General features: G+C 35.1%; 1 protein-coding gene across 1 annotated transcript in view; it reads right to left on the reverse strand.

The window, feature by feature from the left end:
• LRP1B (LDL receptor related protein 1B) overlaps window positions 1-18,337 on the reverse strand; it is a 1,933,320-nt gene that overhangs the window by 57,660 nt on the left and 1,857,323 nt on the right. Inside the window, exon 84 of the mRNA XM_024122386.1 lies at window positions 11,896-12,057. Coding sequence (XP_023978154.1) covers window positions 11,896-12,057 — 162 coding nt within the window. The remainder of the gene's footprint in view (window positions 1-11,895; window positions 12,058-18,337) is intronic.

Here is an 18,337-nt window from a genome sequence, read left to right on the forward strand (position 1 = left end):
GAAAAAGAAATAAAAGGAATACAAATTGGAAAGAAGAATTAGAACTGTCACTGTTTTGCAGATGACCTGATACTATACATAGATAATCCTAAAGATGCCACCAGAAAACTACTAGAGCTAATCAATGAATTTGGTAATGTTGCAGGATACAAAATTAATGCACAGAAATCTCTTGCATTCCTATACACTAACAACGGAAAATCAGAAAGAGAAATTAAGGAAACAATCCCATTCACCACTACAACAGAAAGAATAAAATACCTAGGAATAAACCAACCTAAGGAGGTAAAAGAGCTGTACTCAGAAAACTATAAGACACTGATGAAGCAACTCAAAGGTGACACAAACAGATGGAGAGATATACCATGTTCTTGGATTGGAAGAATCAATATTGTGAAAATGACTATACTACCCAAAGCAATCTACAGATTCAATGCAATCCCTATCAAACTACCAATGGCATTTTTTACAGGACTAGAACAAAAAAAATCTTAAAATTTGTATGGAGATACAAAAGACCCGAAAGAGACAAAGCAATCTTGAGGGAAAGAAATGGAGCTGGAGGAATCAGAAACCCTGACTTCAGACTATACTACACAGCTACAGTAATCAAGACAATATGGTACTGGCACAAAAACAGAAATACAGATCAACGGAACAGGATAGAAAGCCCAGAGATAAACCCACGCACTTTGGTCAACTAATCTATGACAAAGGAGGCAAGGTATACAATGGAGAAGAGACAGCCTCTTCAATAAGTGGTGCTGGGAAAACTGGACAGCTACATGTAAAAGAATGAAATTAGAACACTCCCTAACACCATACACAAAAATAAACTCAAAATGGATTAAAGACCTAAATGTAAGGCCACACACTATCAAACTCTTAGAGGAAAACAGAGGCAGAACACTCTCTGACATAAATCACAGCAAGATCCTTTTTGACCCACCTCCTAGAGAAATGGAAAACCCACCTCCTACAGAAATGGAAATAAAAACAAAAATAAACAAATGGGACCTAATGAAACTTAAAAGGAGAATGTAAACAAGAGGAAAAGACAAGCCTCAGAATAGGAGAAAATATTTTCAAACAAATCAATGGACAAAGGATTAATCTCCCAAATATATAAACAGCTCATGCGTCTCAATATTAAAAAAACAAACAACCCAATCAAAAAATGGTCTGAAGACCTAAATAGACATCTCTTCAAGAAGACAGTCAGATGGCCAAGGGGCACATGAAAAGCTGCTCAACATCACTAATTATTAGAGAAATGCAAATCAAAGCTACAATGAGGTATCACCTCACACTAGTTAGAATGGGCATCATCAGAAAATCTACAAACAACCACTGCTGGAGAGGGTGTGGAGAAAAGGGAACCCTCTTGCACTGTTGGTGGGGATGTAAATTGAAACAGCCACTGTGGTGAACAGTATGGAGGTTCCTTAAAAAACTAAAAATAGAATTATCATATGACCCAGCAATACCCACTACTTGGTATATACCCAGAGAAAACATAATTCAAAAAGACTCATGCTTTCCAATGTTCATCGCAGCAGTATGTACAATAGCCAGGTCATGGAAGCAACCTAAATGCCCACTGATAGACGAATGGACAAAAAAGATGTGGTCCATATATACAGTGGAATATTACTCAGCCATAAAAAGAAACGAAATTGGGTCATTTATAGAGACATGGATGGACTTAGAGGCTGTTATACAGAGTGAAGTAAGTCAGAAAGAGAAAAACAAGTATCGTATATTAACACATATATGTGGAATCTAGAAAAATGGTACAGATGAACCGGTTTGCAAGGCAGAGATAGAGACCCAGATGTAGAGAACAAACGTACGGACACCAAGGGGGGAAAGTCGCGGGTGGGTGGGGGTGGTGGTGGGATGAATTGGGAGATTGGGATTGACATGTATACACTAATAAGTTTAAAATAGATAACTAATAAGAACCTGCTGTATAAAGAAAGTAAAATTCAAACAAATAAAACTTAAAAAAAAAATTAGAGAAAAAAATGTACACCTATTCAAGAGACTATTTTCTTTAATAATAGAAATTGATCTCTCTGATCTATTTCCTTTATGTAACTCTATATAGAATTTCATTCTAAATTCAAGGATCATTACAGAATTTATGTTTAAAAAAATCTCGGTCCATAAACATGAATGCTAAGACATTAATAAATTAATTTTGTATTATCCAAATTATATATTACCTGAATATATATTACCTAAAATATATATTAGAGTACACATTATATATTATAAATGATAGGTACTCAAAATATCTATTAAAATTAAAATATAAATATTTGCATTTAATTGTAAATCTTAAAAGAAACTTTAAAGATTACCTAACTTGAAATTCACAACTCTGAGAAGCAGATGGTTAAATTATTATAATTATTGTTTTTATAAATCATGTAACTGAGTTTCCCCTTTGATAATGAAAATAATTTGAAAATCCAAAGTTGTAGAATACTATTTGTTAGTCCACAATTGTCTACTTTGTATAATTTTAAATGATTCTGAAAGAATGTTTTAATTCCATATTATCACCTCTAAACCCCAATATTTCATCCTCAAATCTGGATTCCACCTTGACAGATTCCAGTGAGCTTAGAGTGTATAATCAATGAAGTTCCAGAAAGCCACTGAAATTATATGCAAACTGTTTTATGTATTTGTTTTGTTTGACAGGAGATTCTTAAAGGGATCAGGAGCCTATACTACCTTTCAAATTAAGGAGCATTGATATCTGGAGTAGAAAAATTCTAGCTTAATTCCAGTTATTCATGATCTAGAATGATTCATGAAAGTGATCTGAGTTTTCAAGTGGTCAGTTAAACACGGTGCCATTTATTATGTGGTCATATCCACACCAATTTGTTTCCAGCACTCTGTTGATTATATCATTCACTTGCAAGGAAAGCCTGCCCTCAGTACATTACAATATAGATTTTCTTCTGAGTTCTTAAAACTAATAAAGTACAAATTATTTTATCAAACTGAAAATTAGGTTATTATTACCACAGTTTTAGTCATGGATCTTCAAATGGTAATGCAGATCTAAAAATTCAAATTTAGCTACTTGAACTTTGGATTGATTTTCTAATACTATTCTGGAACAAGTAACTTACTATCTTTCAGAGTATCCTATACTCATGATGTATCTGAATCTTTAGTGTGATCCCCAATAAGTGGGCTTTTCTAATAATATTTCATTTTCATATAATTAATCATCTATATTGTGAGAAATTATTGGCTATCTCTGGGATCCCCTTTCTATTTTACTTTGCTCTTTATAGTGTTACTTCATTTGTTAGAAAACAATGGATCTTAGTATATATCCATTTATTAAAATCAAACTTTATGAAAATTATATTTTTGCATTCATGAGAATGAAACTGAATAAATAAAATTATGAATGTACTGTCTTGATTTAAGCAAAGTTATGCTCTTCTTTATTTAATGAGTTACATATTCATAGGATAAATTATAAACCTTCTCTCCTTTCTTTGGTTTATTGCATTCCGGGACTCAGAAGCTCTAAGCTTAAAATTTGGAGAATATTTTTTTTCTTACCATGAGAAACAGTGATGTTTGCCATACTGATATTTGCCATTTTTATCAATAATCAATGTAAGTACAAACTTTTTCTTGCAGAATATTAATTTCCAATTACCAAAAGAGGTTCTATGCTTTGATTGAAACAGAATAACAACACCAGTTTATAGTGATGAAATCTTTAATACTTAAACATGAAGGTTATCAAATTAACTATAAGATAGGAATCTTATTTAATTGTCTTATATTTAAAGTATTTAAAGATTCCTGACTCATGACATTTTTTCAAAACATGTCAGCTGACATTCCAAATCTGATATAAAGCATGATGTTTTAAAACTACTCTTAAATTTACATTTGATATAATTATTTTAAAAATGATGTTAGCAGATGCATTTAACTAGAAACAGTTTACCTGGTTTGAGGTAAGCCCCAAGTAAAAATTTTTTTTCAATCTGTGTGTCTGTCTGTGCATGATTTATGTACTATATGGTCTTCTCATACCCAACACTGTATGTAGATAATTATGAATCCATTCAATTTACTTAACACCAAGTATAACAGAATCACAATAATAGGTGGTTTCTATTCATGCAAAACTTTGTTTTTTTTTTTTTTTGAGGGCTCTCACTGGGCATGTTCAGTTTATTTCAATACAAATGCCTCTTTAAACAGTTACTAACCATTATTTGTGTAGCAGGTTATTTTCAACCTTCAGTTAGGCAGTTTTAAGGCTGTTTTTTGTAGTCCTTCATATTACTTTGTATATTCGCTCTTCCTTAAGTTGGAAAAAGAAGAGCAAATACCTGTTGGTAGGGCTAATGTGGCATGAAAATAGAAAAAGAAGTCATCTAAACTTGGCAAGGTAACAGGTGATGCACTGTTTCAAGAGTATTGTGAGATTAGAATTGTCTCAAAATCAAATGAAGCTGGCATAGAAGAAAGTTGCTGCTATAATGCCAGCAAAAGTAATTAAGCATTCTTAATTTTTTTTAGTTATACTTACCAAAATTATTAACTGTAATTACTAAAAGTTAATTACTGAAACATAATTACACTAAAGGTGTAAGTTACATGACATAGAAATAAAAGTTTATTCATAATTAACTTTATAAACATGTTGTTGGAATTTGAAATATAATTGTATAAAATAAGTATGCTTCTAAATAGTATGGCATAACACCCATTTCTGATCTCCAACTAATCATTTTTTGACTATATAACTCTTAAGTCACAGCTTTTAATCTGAAAAGACATATCATTTGGTTTTTTTATTTACCAAAAATTAAGTAGGCAAGTATCTTCAAAAAAGCTTTTATACCAATGTATCTCTAATGCCTAGAACAATAAATGAGACCCAGAAATGTTCAATATATATCGGTTGAATAAATTAATTTTAATAATCAGAATATGTACTTTGACATATGACATAAATCTTCTTAGATTTAGTTCAGTTTCCAATAAATTATTTTTTATATTACCACATTTTTCCTGAATATTGTCCCTCTTATTATTTTTACATTTCCTTTAAATGAAGGCACAACATTATAGTAAAAATCTGTTTTTAGTAATTCTAGTTTTACTAAGGGATCAAAATTGTCTTCAACAATATTTTTATAACTGACAATTTCTTCTAAAATATGTAGAGTTAAAAAAAATTAATGTTATTACATTATCTTACCCTCAGCTCACTATTCTCTGTCCTGCTCACGTGAGAAAATAAATGTATTTATTTTCCTTCACACATGTTAATTCAAACATAATTGTATTTTTTCACTATATTTTTCAAACTTAAAACACAGGCACAAAGTTTCTCATGGAGTGTAGCTCTTAATGAACTAGTAAGTAAAGGTGGCCCAGAACTTTGGCCCTGCCTTTTCAGTGGGATCTTGTCAGAGAACAGAAAAAAACTGAGCCTAGCAGGCTGGAAACAGAATCCTGCTACTTGGTTTACATTCACTCACATACTTAACATTATCTACTAAGACCAGGAAGTGATTTAACTCCCAAGATTTGTAAGATATGCAAAACACCATGGCCTGTTTTGTATTCTAGTGGGGTAGAGAGTCAAGAATATGAATGATGACATTAATACAGAGTGAAAGTGCCAAAGAGAAGTGCTGAACGTCCTACAGCAAAGGGAAGTTAAGAAGACAAAGTTGGGGAATTAGGCTTGGCAGATATTCAGGATACCATGTGTGAAGAAAAAGAGGTATGATCAATTAAAAGGGGCACATTTTGGACACAATGGACAGGTTTCCAAGGTTCAAGAAAAGGTACATAAGGGAATGTGTTGTAATAATCCAGGCAAGAGATGATGAAGGCCTGAATGAAGGCAATGCTTATCTTCTCACCAAGAGAAAAAGAATCGGGGGACAGGGCTCCAAAATACTTTAATACTCTAGGTGTGAATGTTCTAAGAATCTTGAATACTTCAACATCTAGGCAATTGCTACTCCTAATTTATAATTTCACTTTTAAGTCATGGTCCTTTCTTGGAGTTCAAAGGTCAGTTCTAATTGGCCTTCATAATAACTGAAAAGATTCTATTCTATTTTCCTGGTCATTATTAGTCTTTTGGTCTCTTCTGCTTAGGCCTGCCATAGTCTGAATCAAGTCAAGATTAAAATAATTATTAAAACCTCTCTTCAATGGAGTAGAAATTTGAAAAGACCAGGTTGAGCCACTGTGCCACCTGAGCTTTGAGTGTTCTCACAGTGAGTCTAAAAAGATGCAATAGAATGGGAAGGCTATTAAATGACAGGAAAATACACCAGAAGCCTTGTGGAGTCAGACCTGCAAGGATGTAAACTGTGGTTCCTATGTTGCAGATTAGGGAGAATGACTTCATCACATTTTTCGGCATTCATAAAGTTGGACTAATAATACTAACCTCATAGGGTTGTATGAGCATTTGTCATAATATCATATATTCATATATCAGATAAAATAATGTATAACAGCACATATCTCTGTGACCAACACATTATGTATGTTCAGTAAGTGTTATTTCTCTTGCCCAGCCCTCCCCTAAGAAAATCAAATAGAAAAAGAAAAACTAAATTTCAAAAGGCTTTCCCTACCTGGGCCTTTGCAAATGCTGTTCCACTCAATGCATTGTCTCTTTACCTGGTTAGCTTTTCTTTCTTCTGGTCTCAGCTTAGGTGATAATTCCTTCAAGAAATCTTTTCTGTTGGCTGAATTCTGTGTTCTTTCTTGGGAGCTGGTCTTTGTGTTTCATTAAACTGGTCATTAAAATTATTATGTGTTTCCTTTTCAGAATCATACATTAGACTGTAAGCCCTTTGAGGGCAGGACATACCTCTGATGCCACTGTTTCCTCCATGCCTAACATAGGGACAGGCTCATTGTAAACTCCAAAATATGTTCACTGACCAACTGACTAATGGAATAAAATTGCTCTGGAAGGAAAATGGTAAAAATAATCCCATTGTGTCTTCACATATGTTAGGTTCAAAACTATAGTTCATAACTTTTATAAGTTACTTGATAGACTATGGCTCTAATACCAGTTACAATAGATGACATGTTTGGATTAGTGTCAGATACTCCAAATTTTATAAACTTATAACTTAATCTTACTTAATGCCTGTACTTACTGGAATCAGTGGGAGCAAGCCATACAGGTATATTTCTAATAAACTGAGTTCAAATTGACATTATAATGGTTCCTCAAGCAGGTCACTAGAGGACTTTGAAAACATCAATGAGATGACAAACAGATTGCCATTTGATTTGAATACCCGGCTTTTAGACACAGATTGAATTGGTCCTCATTGGCTCTTTTGCCCTAATATCATTACTGTTTAATTAAAAATAACCTCCGATATTGTTGACCTCATACTGAACACCCAGATTTAAATGAAAAATGCCATACTTATAATTTTGTTGATGTATACTAGGAATCCTTGCTCCAGAACTGCATGAAATGGAGTTATATTTGTTTGCCTAAAAGAATACTTAATTTTACTTTTGCCATTATTTATCACTGTCTCTCCTCCCTGGGCACTGGTGTTAAAATTAATTTGCTTTTCAGACCTCAGATTTTATATTGCCATTAGTGTTGTGAAATGTTTTTACTCAACACAACTAAGAACTGATGTTTTACTTCCCACTAATGGACCTTTAATTAGGCACTGTAATGAACCATTCTGTCATTTCTTCATTTATAGAGAGAAGATTTTGTATATGCAAGATACAATTTTGACAGAACACCAGGTCCATTGAACCGTGCCGACTCGCATCTAACAGATCCTAAATTTATTATGCTTTTGTCAGCTGTTGGATTTATCATTTTAATGATACTGTCCACAGACTTATTTTGCTGCCAAAGAACAGTATCAACGTTTGTTGATATTTTGATCAACAACTCCTGGGGTCGAATTCTGACTGTACTGTTACTTCTCTGGGACCTTGAGCAAGTTATTTCACCTCTGCCTAAGGATTAATTGGTTAATTTTAATAAGTGCTTTGTTGTAAAAGGTGCTATGATTGCTAATAGTGATAATAAAATTATAATGCAGCCTTTTATAATGCATCAGGCTACCTCAGACTGATTCTATTAAGTTGCTAACTAAAATATAAGCCAACTGAATTTATTCTTTTTAAGAATACAAATCATTATAATGATGGCCACATAGTATTTTTTTTTTGACTTACTTAAAAAAAATCAAATATGGTGATGCTTCACCTTAAACAAACAAACAAAAAGGCTGGTGTACCATGATGATGGACCAATTGGGAACTAAGAAACAGCTCCACACAAAAATACCATATGATTGTACCCTAATTAAATGTAGCTTTTGTGCATTACACTGATTATTCTTTTATAAACTTGCCTCCAAACTGCTTTCATTTACTTATCTATGATTATGTATTTGTTCATTTGTTTATTTGACCAATGCCACTGTTGGGTGTGGTCTCAAAGAGGTCATTCCAGACAAATAGAAGGAATATACACAACTAATAACACTAGGTAAAAGTGAATAGAGCTAAAAAGAAATAAAGAAGCAGTGACTTGAAAATTTAGAAGACAGAGAGATTAATTCAAACTGAGGGTGGTTATGAACAACTTCAAAAAGGAAATGATTTTTGAGCTGGACAGAGACAGACAGGATTTGGCACTGAGAGATGAGGGTGAGGAGAAATATGAAGAAAGTGCATTTCAAAGGGAGAGAATAGCATGAGAAAGTCACAATGCCAAGGAAGTTGACCTTTGGAGAAGCATGATCAGTGTGGTTTTACTAGAATAAAGGAGAGAGTGAAAAAATAGTTTGGATAGTAAGTAGGGTCTGTGTTATGCAGCATCATGGTTGGCATTGCCCTGATTTGCTTGGACATCACTCAGTGTGGTGGGAAATGTGGAGCTGAAAAGAAAAAAAAAACCCTACAAGTCAGTAGATGGGAGTTGTGCTGGACTATTATGCTATGTTGAGAGGCGGGAGATGACAGGATGCAAGCAACATGTGAGGAGGATACACACATATAACTGGACTGTATTTGCCAGATAAACTCTGTTGGTCTGTGATGCATATCACTTAAGAGATAAATTGGGTGAACAATGTGAAAAGGGCATTGGATTAGGGTAGTGGCATCTATATATCTTGAAAAGAGGCTGCCCTAATATGGAGAGAGAATGGAGGAGAATATATATAGGAAAGGAAACACCAAATGTAAAATAGATAGCCAGTGGGAAGCAGCCACATAGCACAGGGAGATCAGCTCGGTGTTTTGGGACCACCTAGAGGGGTGGGATAGGGAGGGTGGGAGGGAGGCTCAAGAGGGAGGGGATATGGGGACATGTGTATGCATATGGTTGATTTGCTTTGTTATACAGCAGCAACTAACACAACAATGTAAAGCAATTATACTCAAATAAAGATTTTTTAAAAAAAACTGTATCTCTTTGCTGCAGAAGTGGTCTCCTGCTATAATATCAGAGAGAAAATATTTAATATTATTTTTGATTCTCAAATAAATCAGTATATATAGTTTGATTCTATGTTGTTCCATGTACTTTCTACAATGACCAGAGACCTAGGCTACTCTCTGTGAGGTCCTCAAAGATATCAAATAATCTGGGGACCACAATGTTAAGTAATTTTTAAGGGTGTGGACCCTGGGGTTGGATTGTATGAGCTTAAATCTTGGCTCTCCCAATTACTAACTGTGTGATCGATCTTCAGGAGGCTATTTATGCCTCCCTAGTAGCCTCCTCTGTAAAATGAGAATAAAAATAATAGCTACTTTATTCATAGGATTAAATGGATTAATAGAATTTATAAAAAAAAAAGAAGTAATTACAAGAGTGCCTAGATGTAGAAAGATCTCAGTAAATGTGACTGAGATCGAAAATCAGTTTTTTGGGGGAATAAAACAAAACTGTGGCTGCTGTTTTGAGAATAAATACAGAGGGTGCAGAGAGGAAGCATGGAGATAAATTAGTAATAATCCAGGTAAGAGATACTGGTAGCTTCCATAAGGGTAGTGAGAATAGAGGTGATGAGAAGCATTCAGATTCTGGGTATGTTTTAAAGGTAAATGTGAGAATAAAGGTGGGGTATAAAAGAAAGAGAGGCGTCAAAAGTGACTCCAATATTTTTGGACCTGAGCAATGAGTATTTCCCTTTACAAACACAGGGAAAACTATGGTAGACAAATTTTTGGATGAGAAAATCAGGTTAATTTAGAGCCAAGTCAAGCTGTCAAATAGACATTTAGGTATAAACACCTGGGATTCAGGCAACAGCTAGTTCAGCTAGAAATATAAATTTGGAATCATTCATATTTGGATGGTATTAAAAGCCATGCAATTAGTTGAAATCACCTAGGCAGTGGGTCTCAATCTTAGTCATATATATGAAATACCTGGAAAACTTTAAATATTATAGATGTCCTGTTTCACGCTAACAGGATCAAAGTCTTTGGAGATAACTTGGTAAACTGTATTTTATAAAAGCTGTTGAGCCCATTCTAATGTGCAGAGTCGTATGGAGATCAAGGGGTGGGTGTTTTAGAGGAGTGAGCTGTGAGAGCCATGGACTGGGTGCTTAGTGCTTGAGTCCTCCACAGGGGAGATAAGCCCCCTTGGTAAGTTGGAGGACGACTGGGACTAACAGGTTGTAGGAACCGCTGCTTTTGAGGAGAGCATGCGTATCGGCTTACCCCCAAGGCAGAGCAGAAAGGGCAGATTGAAACCTCCTGGCTAGCTTTCTTACCACCTCTGTGCATGCCCAGCCCAAGCTGAGCAAATGCTCCAGCCCTGCTTGCTGCATGTCACAGTGCAGCATTCAATCTGGGGCTGCCACAAGTGGGGAGCAAAACTCAACTATGGGACATGGAGGTGACAGGTCCCAGGGTGGAGCCCGGGTGGGGCAGCCATGGCCATCGTTGGCAATTACTCAAGCAGTGCATCAGAAGCCACCCAGAACTCTGACAGTGGCTGCTCTACCACGGCCCACACCCCACATAATACAGAGTCCATGTAGGCCTCACCTTCCCTGCAGTGTGATTCTACAACAGGGCAGTGGCAATAGACGCCATGGGGAGTGATTGGCTTTGAGGGACAAAGGGGACTTGGACTTGAAGCTGCATCTGAACAGACATCGCATGGGTCCCTAGTCATAAGAAGGAAGACAGAGGATGTGGTGTAGGGCGAAGTAATTTGAGGGATCTGGTGGTGGGAGCTTGTGGCAGTTTTCTTTAGACAGCTTCTTTTTTTATTAATGACATAGGAAGCAAGTTTCCTAAGCTGAGAATAAAGTTGGGGCACAGGTATTGGAGGTTTGGGGGGAGAGGAGAAGATGTGACACAGACATCTAGGAGGGTTAATGGATTAATGACATACAGTGGAAACCATAGTAAGTTCCCATATGAGATTAGTGATAAAACCTCAAGTTAGACCAGTCTATTTTTTTTTTTTTTCAGTTGCATTCAGCAGTGGGGTGCCAGTTCAGGACAGATGAAGAACTGGATTTAATCATGGCTATGGTTTTCTAGAAAAGTACAAGAGAGGGGAGAGGGAGCAAGATTGTTAAGGGTGTATACAAGGGAATGACTGCAATGATGGACCATGGAATCTAAGCTGGGAAAGGAAAAAACAGAATCTTTAAAATAAGAGATGGATGAGGAACAATGTAAAGAATTGTTAGATTTGGGGTGACGGGGTGGACTTGAAAAATAGGGCGTGGCTGAAATTGAGGTAATGGAGGGAGTGTAGATCTAGGTGATAAGATTACTTAATGTACAGCTCACAGCCTGCTGTCAGACTGTCTTGTGGGTGTTGCTTTCACTTACAGTACTGACATCTGTCTCCAGTGTGTTCAGGCTGGCAGTCGCAGTAAGGCTGGTTCCCAGCAGTAACACTGCAGGTCCCTCCATTTTGACAAAAGTCCTCACAGACTGTCTTGCCACAGTTTGGTCCAGTGAACCCTAGTGCACAGCTGCAGGTGGGTCTCCCTATTGGGAAAAAAAGGTAATGAAAAGGCAATTAGTTGGCAAAATTGTTTACTTATATGGAATCTTCACTAGGTAAGAATCAAGAAGTCAGTATTTGGGGCAAAGTCTGTCCACTACTTAATCTGTGACTTTACACAGTAACATGACCTCTCTGTGTCTCAGCTTCCCCATGTTTCAACGAAGCCTGGGTTAGAAGATCGCTCAGGTTCACATCAGGTAAAATAATCAGAGCTCATTTCATGAACAATTATACATGCATACATACATTTTATGCTTTAAAGTGTTTGTGTTATTCTTTGTATTTCTGTTTTCATGTCCATTTTGCTTTTCAATTATTTTTGTTCTATTCATGTGGTAATGCAGATTGTGTTGGCCATTAGAATATGAAATGGAGACAATCATATTTCCCAGTGTTCAATCAGCAGGTACCAATCACTGCTGTATCTACATAAAACATGAGCTTAGGCTTATTATAAATAAATATTTTAATAAGCTTAAAGTGGACATGTCATCTGTAATAAGATTTATGAATATTAGTTATTTTATTTGATATAAATACACATATTGCATTTAGTATATAAGCACTTACTGAATCCTATTTTATTTTATTTTATATTTTTATTCATGGTGAAGGACTGTCACTTGTAGTCTAAAGATGATTTAAGAAATTTAATGTTAATAGCACACAATAGCCAATCTGACAGATCATCCTTGGATATTTTATTTGTTCTGTGGGAACTAACATCACAATGAAAGGTGAACAATCCTTTAAGGTGTTTTGAACATAACACAGTTAACTGTTATATCAAGAATGAGTCTCTCTAACTGCCTGGACTGTCAAGAACTGAGTGGAAAATGGAGTCTAGAATTAGCTCTGCAGGAGAAGTGAAGGAAAACAAAGCAAAATGAATGGCTACCATTTGCAATGGGGGCAGAATAAAGTTTAGAGGTTGTACAAATATAAACTAATAACATGAAAGGGAATAAAAAAGAAATTCAGTTATTGATCTCAATTAACTAGGACTCAGAAAATGTCATTTAGTTGTCTAGTATCAGAGAATATCCAACCATCTCCTCTCTCACCACTGTAGACATGTAACATAATTAGAATGGTCAGAAAAATGCATTAAGTGTAAGGCTTAAAACTGGAAGTGTAAAAGTGATAAAAGTTTTTTTTCTGTTGCCATAGATTCTACATTCTACTTTGAAGGACAATTCTATACATATATATTTTTTGAAAAGCATTCTTAAGTGAATAAAACATCTCCAAATAAAATCCACCTGCATTTCCAAGAAAATGAAAAAATTGAGCTCCACAATTTATTTATTTAGTTTACTTTGAAAGTTCTCCACACACAAATGCTAGAAGCTATTGCTTCTCAAGGAAGAAAGTTATATACATTTTTACAGTGGGTACTATTGCTTTAAAACTTCTTTATACGTGTTTTTAGTTTGGTGGCAGATAAATGCCTATTAATAGGTTAAGAAACAAGGTAAAATTTACACACTTTAAAAGCTGTAATGTGGGCTTCCCTGGTGGCGCAGTGGTTGCGCGTCCGCCTGCCGATGCAGGGGAACCCGGTTCGCGCCCCGGTCTGGGAGGATCCCGCATGCCGCGGAGCGGCTGGGCCCGTGAGCCATGGCCGCTGGGCCTGCGCGTCCGGAGCCTGTGCTCCGCAACGGGAGAGGCCACAGCAGAGGGAGGCCCGCATACCACCAAAAAAAAAAAAAAAAAAAAAAAGCTGTAATGTGTATAAAATAACCTCATATTTTTTTATTGCCAGAAAACAGCTTTAAAACTTTTAGCCAAGTATTTTTCTTATAAAAGTAGTGAGTTTTCTAGCTGTTGCTTACATACAAATAGACACAAACGAGAATAATGGTAGAAGATGAAGAGGATAGATAATTGTTAGAACATAGTCACTAAGGAAAATGAAAGCCCTGAATAAAAGAAGTATTACATATACATCAACGAGAACCAGTGAACAACTTACAGAGAAATAGAACATACAATCAGGAACACAAATTAACAGGAGCTAAATGTGAAACAAACAGAGCCGAAAGTATAAGGGGAAATCAAAATGCATTAGAACAATCAGAAAAAGTGCCATACAACATATACATTGTAGATTTAAGTTTTTCTACCTTAATTTCTAGGTGTTTTTCTTTTTGTTTAAAAAACTAGGAGTGAAAAAAGTAAAATGATAGAAGTTTAAAAGAAATAAACCCAACCTGCTAAGGCACTTGAAAATTCCTCTGTTCCAGTTGCTCAGAGAAAGGACACCATGCTTTCATCTCATCTACAGCTGTTTTGAAACTAGGGCAGAGTAACCAGGTTGTCCCCCAGCTAGAATATGCCTCTCATCATTTAGATTCCAGCTGAATTACTTTCAGAAAGCTCCTCTTTCTCTTCCTTTGAAGAGATTTATTTTTGATAAGTATAAATCTTCATATTCAGGAGAATATTATCTAACTTGAAACAGTGTGGTGACACAGCAGATCTTTTGTTTGCTGATGGGAAATGAACCATCAGCTGCAGAATTCTATAGTGGGTTCCAGCTAATATTTTCAAGAATCTCTCTGGGTGCACCCTAACACGTTGCACTGGATTCATTTTATAAAGATTTTTTAGGTAGCTGAATTTGATTTTGACATTTGAAAAGGAAACAGCACTGTTACAATGACTAAGGTATGGATTTATAGCAGTGATGCATCCAGGGAGCTGGGGAGTTGACAGCCTTTAAAGGTAGCTCAATCAGAAAGAGCATCAATTGACCTGAGGAAGAAGGGGAAGGAGTTTGCTGGCTCTAATCAGTCTAGTTCCTATAGCATTCTTAGCTAAGACTTTAACAGTGTAGGTTGTCAGACTGCCTGGATTCATAGACTACCTGTGCCAATTACTGGTGTGGGACCATGGGCAAATATCAGCTCTCTGTTTATTTCCTCATGTGTAAAAATGGGGATAATAATAGTACCTACTTCATGGGGTTGTTGTGTAGAATCAAATAGAATAAATGAGAAACATTTCTAACTGTGCCAGGCACATAGAAAGCAATCAGTTACATTTTAGCTCTCAATATTATTGTTATTCCTACTGAGATTCACCACTTACAGGTATGACTTACTCTGTGACCCTGTCTACAAAGGCACTGTAACATTCTACAAAAATCATTCTGAAAATTTTCTTAAATTACACACTTTATCTCCATTATTTATTTAAGATACAATTAAATTTGAATTTGTTTATGTGGCAGTGCTGGGATAGAACAGGTATTCCCCACAAACTTCATCTCAAACTCCAACATTTTTAAACTTTGAAGGATGGGTCCTTCTGTCTTCTTTATCTTCTAAATATGCTAAATCCTACACATTAAAAGAAAGAACACACACACACAACACAAATGAAAACAAACCTAATATTTGCCACATCTATCTACTTGTATAACTTCAAATTTTGGTACATTCTCGAGCTTTTTTCGAAAGAAAGCTACACTTACTGCTTCCAATTCTACCAATATATGACAAAGTAAGATCCTCGATCATAAAGTCACATTCCAATCCTTCACTGGGTTTGTAGTTTTTATTTTTTAATATACAAAATAATGGGTCAATCTGTTGCTTCTCTTTGTTCCCTCTGAAGACAGGCCAGATCTCTCAACATGTAAGTACTGCTCCTACAAATCAACTCTGATTCCCGAGAAAGGATTAGGAATGGAGAAGTTAATGTTGGTGTTGTCTTTACTGTATATTTGTGTACTCTTGCCTACCTCTAATCTCTTAATCCCTAAATCTACTGATTTCTCCTCAATCATCATCCTCTTCAAATTTTCTCCATAATTTTACATTTATTAATATCTACACTTGAAAATTTTATCTCCACTTGGCTTCTAAGACACTAGCATTGTTGATGTCCCTATCCTTTTCTCTGACTGCTCTTTTATAATTGCCTTTATGTTCTCTTTCTATCTCTTTCTGGTGATATTATCCAATTTCATGGCTTCAGTAATGATCTCTCTACATGAATGTCTCGGTGTCGATTTTTTGACTCTGGGCTCATTCTCTTTATGAGAGAAAATTCCTCTCATAAACATTGTCCTCAGTAGCACACATGATTTCACTAGACCGAAGGCTCTCCCAGTGCCCTATTAAGTTCCACACTACACGTTAACAAAGTGCCTTGCTAGATGTATGCATATAATAAATGGAGGTTAATGTAGTTATATATTACTTCTGTTTATAGATAAATGGAAGCTTATCTCATATAAACTGTTGCAGAAAATTTTCATACAACATAAATTAATAATAAACTCTTGAAATTTAACGAGGTAACCAGTAATAGCCGATGTCAGACATGGTAAATACATAACTACAATCACTAACCATCTATAGTCAATGATAAATATTAGTAATATCCATTAGCACAACTGAAGATTATAATGCTCATAAGAAAAAATGGAAATGCCTTGGAATCTCATAGAGTTCTCTAAACTTCATTGTTCTTGCATGGCCCTTATATACCAAAAATCACGGTCTCAGTAAAAATGGTTGATTCTAAAATATTTCATAAGAATATTTAATAGTAATTAAATAAATTTGGTATAAAGTTAAATTACTTGTTTTTTTTTTAAATTTAAATCAGGAAGACCTGAGAAAGAAACCTGGTTAGACATTTATTAATTGTGTGGCTTTGGAAAACTTAGACATCCTCACTGGATCTTATTCTGCAAAATGGTTATAGCAATGCCTGCCATGTGCTGGTAAAACACTTGTCACAATGCCTGCCACATAGCAAGTACTCAATAATTGTAGGTTTATTAGTAATAGTAGCATTGGCATTATTATTACTCTTAGTATTGCTATTAAACAAATCCTCAATTTTGGTTGTTATTTAAACTTCACTGAGTACATTTGCCTTTGTTAAGAAACTCCATATGGAATCCTGATGCACATTTTTTCCATTTTCATTCTTTTGAACAAAACATGACTGTAAGTAATCTATATATATCAGTTCAAAACAGTATATTTTAATATACATAACAATGAAATCTTTTCTATTATATAAGTAATTATATGGATATCATAAAGATTTATCACTAGTCCCTGTTAAATGAGCATTGAATTTATGTGACGTGGTTACAATTTACATCTAGATAAATGAATCTTTAACTATATGCTATCTTTAGTTATATACTCACAGAAATTTCTCTGATATGGGCAGACAACACTGATGATTTTCAGTGATAATAGACAATGTCTTAGAGAACTGACTTTGACACAATCTATGTTCTCAGATGTTAGTTTTCTTACTTAATCATGCTAGCTTACATCTAAAAAATGCCACATAGAGTGTTTCAAATTAAATAAAATAATATAATTAAGGAAGTTATTAGAATCCTTGGCATTTGAATTGAGAATTCAATTATAGTAGTCACTATAATATGACAATAATTATGTTTGTAAAATTTTCAAAATGTTATAATTATTGAATTACTGCATAGTTGCTAATAATTTTAGAGTAAAATTTGCTGAGTAGCTTTTAGTCAAGTAATATATCAATCAATATGTTTCTCAAAAGCATATATTTTCATTTGAATATTATTAAGGTGTATGTTGCTGGCATTTTTCAATAACTTGATTTAAAACTGTGTCTTTATTTATTTATTTATTTTGTGGTATGCGGGCCTCCCTCTGCTGTGGCCTCTCCCGTTGCGGAGCACAGGCTCCGGATGCGCAGGCTCAGCGGCCATGGCTCACGGGCCCAGCCGCTCCGCGGCATGCGGGATCCTCCCAGACCGGGGCGCGAACCCGGTTCCCCTGCATCGGCAGGTGGACGCGCAACAACTGCGCCACCAGGGAAGCCCTAAAAACTGTGTGTCTTTAAAAGCTAGATTTATTTAATAAACAGTTTTTAAGCTGATTATAAAAATGCTACTCATCAGTTTGATTTAATTGACATTGTATGATTTTAGTAGGCAAAATAACCTCTCTGCTCAATAATGCACAAATAAATTATAACTCTTTTTTCTATCTAAACACAACACCTGAAGATGTATGGTTTACTCAGTATTTTGTAGTAACTTTTAAGGGAAAAGAATCGAAAAAGAATATATATATAACTGAATCACTTTGTTGTACACCTGAAACTAACATAACATTGTAAATTAACTATACTTCAATAAAAAATAAAATTAAAAAAATAAATTTAAGAAAAAAATGTGGTTGATTGTGATGAAAGAATGCTAGTAAAAGTAATTACATGTGAATTTCTTAGGAGACCATG

This window comes from Physeter macrocephalus, chromosome 2, assembly GCF_002837175.3.
Source record: "Physeter macrocephalus isolate SW-GA chromosome 2, ASM283717v5, whole genome shotgun sequence".
Classification (NCBI taxonomy): Eukaryota; Metazoa; Chordata; class Mammalia; order Artiodactyla; family Physeteridae; genus Physeter; species Physeter macrocephalus.